Below are 12,362 nucleotides of genomic sequence, written 5' to 3'. Positions count from 1 at the left end.
ACAGACCTATTGCAGCGTTGCAGTCACTTGAGAAGGTAGAAGTGCTTCAAAGCTTGTAGAGGGGTGATACCAGTTTGGACTTCTTGGAGGTGGGAGATGAGGGATCTTGTTACTTGGGAAGGTTTTGGCAACCTTTGTGTGGACATCTGGTTGTTTGGGGCAGTGTTTTTACTCCATTGCTACCAGATCTTGCATGGGATCCATTTGTCTTTTTTTTGACAGAAGTATGCACAGGATATTGACTATTTACTTGCTTTGAGAACAACTTCTTCAAAAGTTTGCTTCCAGTTTTACTCTTTGAAATGTCCACCACCATAAGGCTAGATATACAGAATGCAAAGATCATGCCTCTGGCCATTTGTATCTGCTCAAGCTGCTTACATTTATTAGAGGTGCTGTGATCTCCACATTCAATGAATGCATGTATATGGTACGTGATGACAACCTCTCCCCAGAGGCCATGATCCTATCTTTTGATGGGCACACAATTCCATCTGGAAATGAATTTCGATGTTTTAATTCTCTAAATTTTAAAACATACATGCTTAGAAACTGAAAGACATTGCTTTCACAGTAAAATATTTATTTTTGTATTAAGTTCTAATCCTTTAACAATCACTTAAGATAGTTGCTTAGTTTTATGAATATTAGTAATGTGAATAATTCATTCAGTACACAGAGTGCTTTATTTAACACATTTATTTCTTTTATGGGTATACTTATATTTGTGGTTGCACTAGAAGTTTAGTATGTAAACAAAAATACAGTTCCTCTGAGAGGTATTCAAATAAAAGGCTCTAGTGCATTTTATTACATATTTGGTTTGGAATACAGTTTTACTTTAAAAAATATTGGCCCAAATTCTCAGCTGCTTTGAACTGGTATGGATCCATTTTTTAAGTGGTCTCTTAGTAATACATTTTCAATACATTACACACATTTTTAGTCAAAGAACTCTATTTAAAGTCAATGGAAACAAAGTCTCAGTGGTGCTTTTAAAAATAGCAATTTAGTTTATATTAGTTATCAGAACTATGTTTTATTACCTGGTTGGTAGTTTTCTGTACTATCTAGGGGAAGATCAGAGCCAATATCCGGTTCTAATATCTGCTTTCCCAGACTTCATGCTTACTTAAAAGGGAAATAGCATTTCATAAAATTTTCTAGTTTCCATAGGTTGATCTAGGAGACAATCCCTCCCCTTTCCTGAGTGCAAAGTAGAAATATAATGCAATCCTCGCTTTTTTTCAGGTGGCCTGGGAAGCATAATATTTATTCAAAGAGTAATTTTATCATAAGGTATTCCATGAACTGTAACTAAAATGTTGCATTGTTCCCTTCTAGCTAAGTAACTTGAAGCAAGTCACATTTGTGGATGTTTCAGCAAACAAGTTCCCATCTATTCCCATTTGTGTGCTCCGCATGTCAAGCTTGCTGTGGTTGGATATGAGCAGTAACAACCTGAAAGATCTCCCACAAGATATAGACAGGTAATCTTTTTTTCCATTGTCATTCATAGATAAAACCAGGAACAAGAAATGATGTGAAGAAAGAAACACAATATTTAAATGTCCCTTGCTGAAAGATATTATAGAAAAAATGTCCCATCAGAAAATGTCCTTTACTGAAATATATTATAGGAAATAAACCTTTCATTTTTTCAATTTTCTGGCACCTGTGCAGTTAGCATGTTGTACTTCCTGTTTTATATATGAGCAGTATGACATCACACCTACATGATGCTCCATTCACTTTTTTCCTGGAACCAATAACAGGGAGCTTATTACATGTATAGCAAAATTGCAACTAAGAAAGTATGCAGCCCCCCAAAGAGGAGGATAAAGGACAAGTCGCAACAAATTTTAAATGGCTGAAAAGCCTAATATCCATCAGTAGGGAAGCAGAAAAAAAGATTGCAAGATCAAAAAACAAAATCGCAATCCTTTTCTCTCACCCCACAAACATAATAAATGCAATGTAAAGGTGAGTGCCTCTGAAAAATCATATTTTAAAAATATTGGTTAACTTAAAAAATTGTAAGTTGACAATTTTCTATTGAAAGGTGTTAGCTAGCTGGAGAGAGAATTCATCTGTTATTGTCTGTTATCCTCAGGACAAAATGTACCCACTTTGAATTCCTGTAGCGTTAATGAACTTTATTTAGGCTTCACTAAAACAAATATATGTTGGCTACAGTTTATAAAAAACAGTGATTATCCATTGAGTTGAGCAAAGACACCCCAAAAACAGAACTCTACACCCAGAAAATGCATTAGTATTAGGAAGAGTGACCATATATCCCATTTTTGCCTGGGCAGTCCCCTTTTTAAGACTTATCCCTGGTGTTCTGTCAGTTTGGGCAAATTTATGCTTTTGTTCTATCTGCTCCTCAAACTTTTTTTTTTGTTTTGAATGTAGCATTGCCACCCCAGCTTTTAAAATGATGAATACAGCCTCAGAAAACAACAACAGGCAATTGGGTTAAAGTCATGGAGGCTGCTCTTTAAAAATAAATGTTCCTTTCTTTTTCTTTGCTTTCTGGCTTCTGAACTTTTAGAATGCACTTGCTTCAAGCTTGCTTAATAACAACAGAAATGGAAACTCCCTGCTTGTAGTAATGAAAACAGATATTTTGATGCAATCTTTTGATTCTAGCCTCTGAGGCTTTAAGAAAAAAAATACCAAAAATAAGATCCATAATAAAAATCACAAAAACTGTAAATGTGCTGCAGCATCACTTATCAGCTGTTTTAGAACTCAAAGGAACATGAGCCTGCTATGCAATAGCATCATATCACTGTTTTAGCAGTGGAACCAGCACACCTTCTAAGAGGAAAAAACCCTTGGTTTTGACACTTTTTGCCCTATACATTCATTTCCAAATATTTACCCCAAATGCTTGTTGTATCAAAGAAAGGTCAGGGCAAAGGAAACAAAATAAAGGAAGGAACCTTCCCTCATCTATAAGATATTGGCATTTACAATAACTTCAATGGGATAATTTAAGAGAAACACATGAACAGGTTTTGCATGGGTGACTGATGCCTCCTGAGTCTGGGGGGGGTACCAGGTTGCTGATTGGGGGGGTTGTCCCTCAGTGGCCAATTGCCATTCGGGGGGAGGGTGGGGAGGTGAAACCAGAAGTGCACTTCCAGTGGCACCTCTGGTTTTGCAGCTGGCGCTTCCAGGGGGTGCACCACTGACCTCGGGGGGTGCACATGCACCACATGTGCACCCCCTACACATTGCCAATGAGGTTTTCTTTTTTCTTTTATTCCCCATAGTATTAATTATTAGTGAAAGCAACTGCATGGCTCATATATATTTCACATGCATAAAACTGAGTGGGGCAAAAATCATGAACTAGTATTAGTTAGGGTATTAGTTCCTGAGAGTGAGATGGTTAGAAGGAAGTTTTACATGATGTTACCTTACATGGCATCGTGTGCCCATACCCTCACTAAAAAAGTGCTGATTGACCATCTGTCTTGGGCACTTGTCTCAATTCTCTTCACAGGTATATTATTAACATTTCATCTCTGTTGTCAGGCTATGCATGAAGCTTCCCACTGAAGTTAATGAAGAGTACTGTTGAAATATATGACAGCTAAAGGAAAATGGGTTATGTGAATATTTTCCTATTATTTCTAGTAGATGATGGTAGGAGAAGATATTAGCAGGTGGTGTTTAAATAAGATACATGTGGCTAATAAAATAAGTTTATAAAAAAATATACTGTTTTTGAACCTTTTTCCTCTGTTATGCTTCTTTAGGCTAGATCAACTTCAAACACTTCTCCTGCACAGGAACAGGCTGACTTATCTTCCACAGGCTTTGATCAATATGAAAAAACTCAGTATGCTGGTAGTCAGCGGTGAAGAGTTGGTTGAGATGCCCACAGCTATTTATGAATCAACCACAGGTTTAAAGTAAGTAAAAGTGGGCATATTTACACGTGCAATTAGTGAGCCTCAATAAACTCTGGCATAGTTTCCACCAGAGTCAGCTGCTTCTGGGTGCAGCATCTTCACGTGCACCCAGGACCCGAAGTAGTTTGAGCTGGGATGGAGCAGCCCCAGGCTGGTGGCAGGTACAGGGGAGTCAGTCCCAGGCTCTGGGTCATGGCATCGGGTGGCAGAGGGGCTGGCCAGGGCACGAGAGTGCCCAAAGAGTGGAGCTAGGTGGCAGGCAAGAGTCTGGCCCTCTGCTGCCAGACAGAATTTACTCCTGGTTTAGTGTTTAAATGTGCATTTAGGCACAATTATTTTCAACACCATAAGATAGTACTGTCCCTGTCTTGTGTAGATGCGTCCACGGGGTTCTTGATTTTTACCTACCACTGAGGAATGCTACTGTGTGATGGTATATCTACATTGCACTGACAGCAGGTTGGGTAGTGATATTAGACTTACGGGTTGCCAAACTCACATACGAAGCAAAGTAAATACTCGCACAATCTGCCCTCACTGGGTTCTGTGCTAAACAGCTATGCCTTTAGCAGAACCTGAATTAGCTAGTTTTAAAGTTATCTTGTAGAGGTGTACATGAGCTGCAGACCTAGCAGCTTGACATACTCCTAATTACCTTGTATGCTCTGCCCTGGAGATTTTATTGTCTCACCAACACTTTCTTTTCAAGGTTGTGGTAAATTTAGTGATTGATTTTCTTCTTGCTGTTTTTGGCCCCTGGCAGACATTGCACTTAAGATGTATTGAAGTGATTAATCATGTCTTAAAGAGTGATGCAGCCACACATTCAGGGAATTAAAGGTCCAATAAAAAATAAAATCAGTCACAAATTTATTACACAAAAAATATGTAATAATTTTGTGGCTGGTTTTCATTGCACCTTAAAATGAACATGTGGCATGGGGACTGCACTGGGGATCAAATGTTCCCTGGTGCAGTACCTGCCTACTCCTAGGAACAGCACGAGTGCCCTGGATGGTTGATATTGGGCAGGGACTGACTGGGGACCGTATGAGCCCTGGTGTAGTGTCCATACTGCCCTCTGATCAGCTGATTGGTGGCCAGCTCCAGAGGTTCGGACTAACCTGGAGGGTCCCTGGAGCCAGCTGATGATCAGCTGATTATTGGCCATCTTTGCCAGTGCAGAGAAACCCCAGGATCATTATCCTAGGTTCCTCCTGTATTGGCAGGTAGGGCACGATTGGGGTCTCATTCCCCAGTCCCCAAATTCTATATCCTGCTATGCATGTGTAGAATGGCAGGAGGCGCAGTTGTTGGGATTGTGGATTAGATCCCATCACGCCTTTAACTGAACATCTGTCAGCAGTCTTGGAGTGATAACCTATGTCAAGAATTTCAAAATTTTGTAGACATAATTCATACATAGCATTGCTTTAGTAAGAATGCTGTGTGCAACCATATTGTTTTCACTTTCAAAGCATTGGTTACAAAAATTTGATATACAGTGATTGCTGTATATCTTTCAATGGATGCTTGGAAGTTTACATATTAAAGGACTTCTGGTACAATTCCAGAATTCTGTGCAACGTAGGAAGGATGGGTTCAATTTCTGGTAGCAAATGTATGGTTGTGGGGACTTATATTAGAGAGGTACAGATATTGTGGTGTGTCCAGACGCATCTAATAGCTAAAATACTGCTTCTGCATGCAATACCATTGTATGAATATACTAAATTTTATTATGAAAAATTGTGTGTAAAAATAGTATTATCTAGAATATTTATGTGATCCTTAATTGATGGATCCTGAAACACATTTCATTGCCAATATGGGCAAAATTTTTTATACATGCTCCACAGATGTGGGAGGAGTATGCTTTAATTAGAGCGACTCTAATTAAATTAAAATACCTAGAGTGGCTCATGTATCAGTATCCCTGTGCTTCAAAATGGCAGCAGGGATGCTTTAAAGCTTGTTGAATGAGCTTTAGTTAAAGCGCCCCTGCCAGCATTTTAAAGAGTGGGGACACTGACACACAAGATACGGAGGCTGGCTGGAGCATGGTAATTGCCACACTTCAGCAGACTCAGTTAAGCAAGTCTGCTCTGATATGCTGTAATTATAGCATTTTGGAGCAGCCCAGGCTCGTGTACTGGCACCCTATATTTTTAATGCTTTCACTTCCATCTCCAATTGGGTGCTTCTAAATTACCATTGTTGTTGGCCAATGAAACTGAAAGGACTTTTGATTCATTCGTAGATGGTGCTGGGTGGTCCACTTGAAACAAGAAAAGTTAATAAATACCATGCCTCTCCATAGATCAGTTCAAATTATTACTTGGAAAGGGAGAAAAACTACAATAAATCATTTGAAAATGAATTACAATCAGTTCATGTTAAGAAGTTATAACCCCTTCATGTTAATATTTCTTTCTCTGCAGACTTATAAGCCTCAAGGATAACCGTTATGAGACAATCCCATGTCAAGAAACTGAAGAAATAGAAAGTGAACGTGATCGGGAAAAATTTGAGAAAGAATTTATGAAAACCTACATTGAAGATCTGAAGGAAAGAGGTATGTGCTAAACTTCCAATAAATTTCTTATTATTTCTGGTATAAACATAGATTTCAACAAGCTTTTCAGGCTGCATCAAGATAATGTGCATTGTTTATATATAGAAACAAGCAATACCATGATTTTTTATGAAAAGTGGCAACAAGACTAAGAGTACAAGACGTACAATGTTTTTTAGAATGATTAAAGTGCTATGTTATATTAGATGAGACTTTTGTGTCTTTTTTTCAAAACAATAAGCTGCATTTTTAGGTATGTTCAGATAAACTGTAAGCCAGAACCAGAGTTCTGGATCTGAAAAACATATACAAACTCAATTGTGGGATCAAAATTCAATATTGGTCATTCCTATTATGGTGTGCCAATAAATCCTTATTAGAGAGTAGGTCTGCATTACACTATATGCTGCATACACGTTAAAGGGACTGCCCATGCTTCAAAGAGTTTAATGTATGTATATTTGTGATGCATTACAAATATAGATGGATAATACAAATAAATAGGAAAATATATGCTAAAGAGTAAAACACTCCAGATTCCAATCTTAGTTTTGACAAACAAAAACTATGATGCTAATTTTGCTTTGTTATATCATGGTAGAAGTTTTCAGGCTCAGTTCACTGGTTTTGCCATCATGATAGCAAATATATCATTTACTATATGATTTTATACAAAGTAATTCCTGCCAAAATACTGTTCCTGACTGTTCTGGATCACTATCAGAAAACATGTTATGCTTTTAATGAATAGAACAGAAGTTCAATTCTTAGAATATGAATAAAATTAGAATGGCACTTTCAGCATCCACATGTGAATATGAATAGAGTAAATAATCACTGTACTTGCTTTATATTTTTTTAGAGTGCTAATACTGTGGCATCTGTACACTAGATTTCTTCTGATTTACCATACTCAGTCTCTGTGCCATGCAGACATTACAGATATGGAACATTTCATTCTGTGACCACTGCCCTTTGTTAGTTTAACTTACTGGCTCTTGGGCCACAGTGGCAGAGTGCTTAAAGCATCTTGATGCAGATCCAGAAATGTGAGTTTGAGTGCCTTGCACTTACTCTGAAAATCAGATCCTACACAGCCAGTTGTAGGCAGGTTCTTGCTCATTTATGCAGGGAGTCAAAGGTAGCTGGATGTGATGCTAGCCCTATCACTCCCATGTGGTGTGCGCCTTTGGCACCTTAATCATGCAGTATATTACCTTGGCTAGGGAAGGACGTCTGTCGTTTACCTTGAATAGAACCTGGTGCAGGTCATTGTATACCTGACCCTCTGTGATCTCTACAAGGGCACCATGGTCTAGCCTCAGGCTTCCAGCTTTCATCTTTTTCAGTTCAGGACTTACATACATTTGGGTTTAGGGCTGTTGCTTCCTAGCAACACTTGTGCTCCTATTAGCCTATCTGACTGTAGCCCAGAGGCTGAATTCTGTTCTCTTTGGAATGACAATGGTGTTAAGCAGTGAGAAACCAACTTTCAACAAACATGGTACAGTTTGTTTTAGGACAAAAGCAGCACAGAAAAAAGGTATCATATTGATTATAACCCATAATCTGCATGAACTTCTGGCAAGTATGTTACCCAAATTTGTCAGTTGACTCTTCCAGTCTGTCACAGTTTTGTACCTGATGATCCAATAAAAATGACATTGTCCCTGGAGCACCTGTTCATATTGTACACTTTGGAGTTCATTGTTTGGAAGCTTTCTTCAATCAGTTCAAAGCAAGAATTGTTATTGCCCCAGGTTGGGGAAGGCTTTTTCCCAAGTTGTTTACCTGCTCAGGAAGTTGTATTAATTACTTCTCCAATTATTTTTAGTTTCTGCAGGACCTTCTCCCTATACCTCCAACACTGAGGTGGAATACAAAGATATATCTAACTACTTTTGCCTCGATACAGCCATTTTTATGCCACATGCCAAAATAATAGGCTTTGAAATCACTGTGTTTCCAAAACATCGCTTCTGCCATAGTGTATACACAGAATACCTGAACATGTTGTAGGAAGTGTCATTCATTATTTTTAAATATCACAGTTTACTAAGTTAGACATCTATTTTTGTGTTCCATGCATTTGGGTATTTCAGGGAACTAATGTAAAATTCACCCTGGACCAGAGGACCCAAAAGTTTCTGTTCAGTTTAATGAAAATGTGAAGCAATGAATGGTCAGTGGAGTTACTGTTATGATATATCCTTATTCCATGCATATTTTGTTGGACGGTGCTTATCATAGTGGCTGGATAACAGCCCTTCAAAAGACAGAAGAAACAAAGTGCCAAAGATGACTGGGTTTTGTGATCATCACATAACTTTAGTGATCCTAATACCTTGCACCATAGGCAACTGGTGGCAGGGTGGGGCACAGGAGGGCACGTGCCCCCCCGACAGGGCTGGCGTCTGCAGATGCTTGCCAGCTTTGCCCCCGCCACTGCCACTAGTGTCTGCAGGTGCTTACCAGCTTCACCCCTGCCGCTGATACCCCCAGTGGCTTCTGCGGGTGCCCCCCCAGACTCAAGAGGCACCAGTTGCCCATGTCTTGCACAAGTCTGGATAGTTTGGATTCTAGCCCAGAGTGGTCTAGCATAATGGCCATGTACTGAATTTCATCCTGTGCTCTAATGCTGGGCTTTATTTTTCTACAGAGTAAGAACAGTATAATTGAATAAGCCTTATGTTCACGAGTAATCATCATTCTAAAAGAATACAGTTCAGGCTTTAGTAATAACAAGAATGTGAATCTGGAGAAAGAGGGGAAAAAAAGGGAGAAAATATGAGATGATATTTGAGAATCTGGCCTTATAGGTCATGAAGATGTGTATGAAACAGTATGCAGTCATGTTTTATTCCCTGTCTGTTCCTGAACATTTCAGCACATCCCAGTAGTTTCAGTATGGCATCTGGTATGCTCTGCTTACTACCTAAACCACCTTTCATTTGAGGCTATTTGTCTTGAATGAAGCTGGGGAATTACAGTACAGGATTGTGATTGCTAATTTTAGTGAGGAAGTCTATTAAGTTTTTTTTGTTTTTCCTGGGCTATTGATTTTGTCTGGTAACTGGCAGATAGGTTTGTTTCTTAGTGCATTCTTCAAAAATTGTTATAGGGCCCCGGGCATTGGATTTTTGCCACAAGTGTAAGTGAATAAATAGAAGCAAAAATAAATAAACAGTCACTACTGTTTTTTGTAAACGTGAATTGCAAAAATATATATATTTAAATAATTGTTTCTACCTATTTCTACTAATCTCATGAAGTAAAACTGACACAAACCAGAAAACCCCAGAAAACCCCAGTTACTCAGTAGGTCCGTATATTTAATGTTAAAAACAAAAAGGCATTGATCATTTCGTCTGATGTCCTGTCTAGCACAGACCAGTAGAATCTATTAAATTGGCACAAAAAACATTCATTTCTGTAGTTCAGTACTGAAATTAAATGGAAACATAAGAATGATCATAGTTCTGAAATTTGAATGAATATACTTTTTCTCTTTTCATAGATTCTGTTCCTGCTTATACTACTAAGATATCATTTAGTCTCCAGCTATGAAGATCTGAATTTTCGAATCACTGGCAAATACCAGAAACATCCTCAACTATTACTGCCTCCGATCAGCTGATTGGTGGCCAGCTCCAGAGGCTTGAACTAGCTTGGAGGGTACCTGGAGCAAACATCAAAAACATAGACTGAAATAAGAGCCTTCTAAAAACATTCATAGAATTTCTTGTTTGTTACCAAATTTGCTTTCAACAGGTATAGACAAAATGCAAGAACTGAATAGTTTTCATCAGAAGCTATGTCACTTTTCAAATCATTAGCAACTTTTTAAATCAATGGCATCAGATTAGGCCCTTTTAGCCTGCAAACAAACTTTAGCTTAATTTTACAGCTGGGAGTAATAGTGAAATCAAGGGGACTATTCTTGGTAGTCAAAATACACTGTGCATGTGTGTTTGCAGGATCAGAGTGTTACTCAATGGGTGCATCTACACGAGATGTTTACTGTGCACTTGAACAATTAGTTGTGCAGTAAACATTGCACATCTACACATGTGCCCCTACTAAACTGGAGTAAATTAATTTACTCTGGTGCAGGATAGTACTTGTAAATACTCTTTAAAATACAAGTACTAACCTGCAGCTGAGTAAAAACTCTAAAGCAGTTTATGTGTAGATGTTGCCCCGGCTGGCTTGAGCCTGGGGGTGTTTCAGTATGGGGACTGCCTGCAGGCTAGCCCTACTGAAGCACCCTCATGCCCCAGCCAGCCACTCTGCAGCATGTTCAAACAGGGGCAGCAGCCCCAGACCGGTAGGCTACTCCCCTGGACCTCTTGCCAGCCAGGACTACTATGACCAAGCTCAATATGCTGCAGTTGTGGGTGCATGTGTAAATAAACTCTAGTGCGACAAACACTGGAGTTTATTGTAGCACATTGATATACACATGTAGATGTGCTTAGTAGCTGCTTTATGTTTCATTGTGGTGCATTTGACAAAAAGATTTGATCTTGTAATAAAACAGAAAAGTGCATTTAAAAAGTGAATGTGATCTATTCGACCAAATGACTAATTCAGTTCTTTATTTCTTTGAAATATAGGCATACATATGGCTATGTGGTTGAAGGGTGATATTGTTTTCTTCCTGCTGTTCAGACATTTATTTCTTCTCTGGTTTTTCAATTTAAATAATTTCCAACAAGTAGATCTCATTCTACACTTGACTGGAAATATTTGTGGTAAACAGGATTATCAAGAATGACGTGGCAATGAATTTACAGGTCTTCAAAAGAAAAAAGAAATAAACCAAAGTTTGACTGAAAAGACAGTAGCTAAATAGTTTAAAACTGAGTATTTCTACTAATATAGATAGCTATGAATCATAATGTAGTATTTTTTTATTGAATGCAAATGTCTTAGCTGTATAAGTGTCATGATTTTGCTGGTTAAGAAATTGTTGTTTTGTGGGTTATATAATAATTTGTTATACATAATTCTGTAAGTGTATATACTTCAGAGTGCTTCAGAGACTTAGTTTTGCATATATTTTTCATTTAATAAATCAATTCTTTTTAATCAAATAGCATTTGAAACTTGAAGCCTTTAATTTTAATAATGCTAAACTATGTGTGTTTGCAGAAAAATGTAACAATAAATAGTGAGATTAAAATGATCACATATACAATTCTTGTACTGTACAGGTGACATCTAGGAGACCTAGTAACATGGGGAAAAATAGAGCAGAGAGGGGTTTTTTCCCATTTCCAGATGCAAAAAACACTGTTGCTTATTTAAGCACTGTGGGTTATTGTAACAGGAACACTGGAAGGAGCCCTGTTACTTAGGCAAGATCGGACTGGACTGACCTGACGATGAACCCTGCACTAAGATTATTAAAATAGACCGAGCGTGGTCCTTCTGAAGGTACTAATCCTCATATCATCACTTTTCTTCCCATTTTCTTAACAAGATCAAAGTCGTGGCAGGGAAGAACCAGGGGAGCCCACGGTACCCTACACAGACACGCTAACAGTTATCTAAGCCTTTCCTTTCTCAGGTTAACTTTTTTAATAAATGAAAGGAATTTCAATTACTAATGGCCACTATTTATTTTATTCCTGAGATGCTGCAGTTAGCTTATCTGATGAAGTAGGCTGTAGTTTATGAAAGCTTCCATCTTTCTGAACCAGTTAATCTCTGAGGATTCACCCTACCATGCCTTCTGCCTAGAGAAGTAATGAAATACATAATATGGGACCTAATTAATAAAGAATGGGAGTATGAGAATTAAGTCTAAATGGGTTTTTAAGCTTTGTTGATTAAAAAAAAATATTAGCGTTGAT

At 38.2% G+C, this 12,362-nt stretch overlaps 1 protein-coding gene across 1 annotated transcript in view; it reads left to right on the top strand.

Moving 5' to 3' along the window:
- LRRC2 (leucine rich repeat containing 2) overlaps positions 1-11,692 on the top strand; it is a 103,059-nt gene extending 91,367 nt beyond the window's left edge. The window contains exons 6-9 of the mRNA XM_090038574.1: positions 1,345-1,490; positions 3,774-3,929; positions 6,371-6,504; positions 10,022-11,692. Coding sequence (XP_089894700.1) covers positions 1,345-1,490; positions 3,774-3,929; positions 6,371-6,504; positions 10,022-10,071 — 486 coding nt within the window. The 3' untranslated portion in view covers positions 10,072-11,692. The remainder of the gene's footprint in view (positions 1-1,344; positions 1,491-3,773; positions 3,930-6,370; positions 6,505-10,021) is intronic.
- The last annotated feature ends 670 nt before the right edge of the window (positions 11,693-12,362 follow it).

The sequence above is a fragment of the Crocodylus siamensis genome, chromosome 3, assembly GCF_052110815.1.
Source record: "Crocodylus siamensis isolate JL-2025a chromosome 3, ASM5211081v1, whole genome shotgun sequence".
NCBI classification, from domain to species: Eukaryota; Metazoa; Chordata; order Crocodylia; family Crocodylidae; genus Crocodylus; species Crocodylus siamensis.
This window is presented reverse-complemented; position numbering and strand designations above follow the sequence as displayed.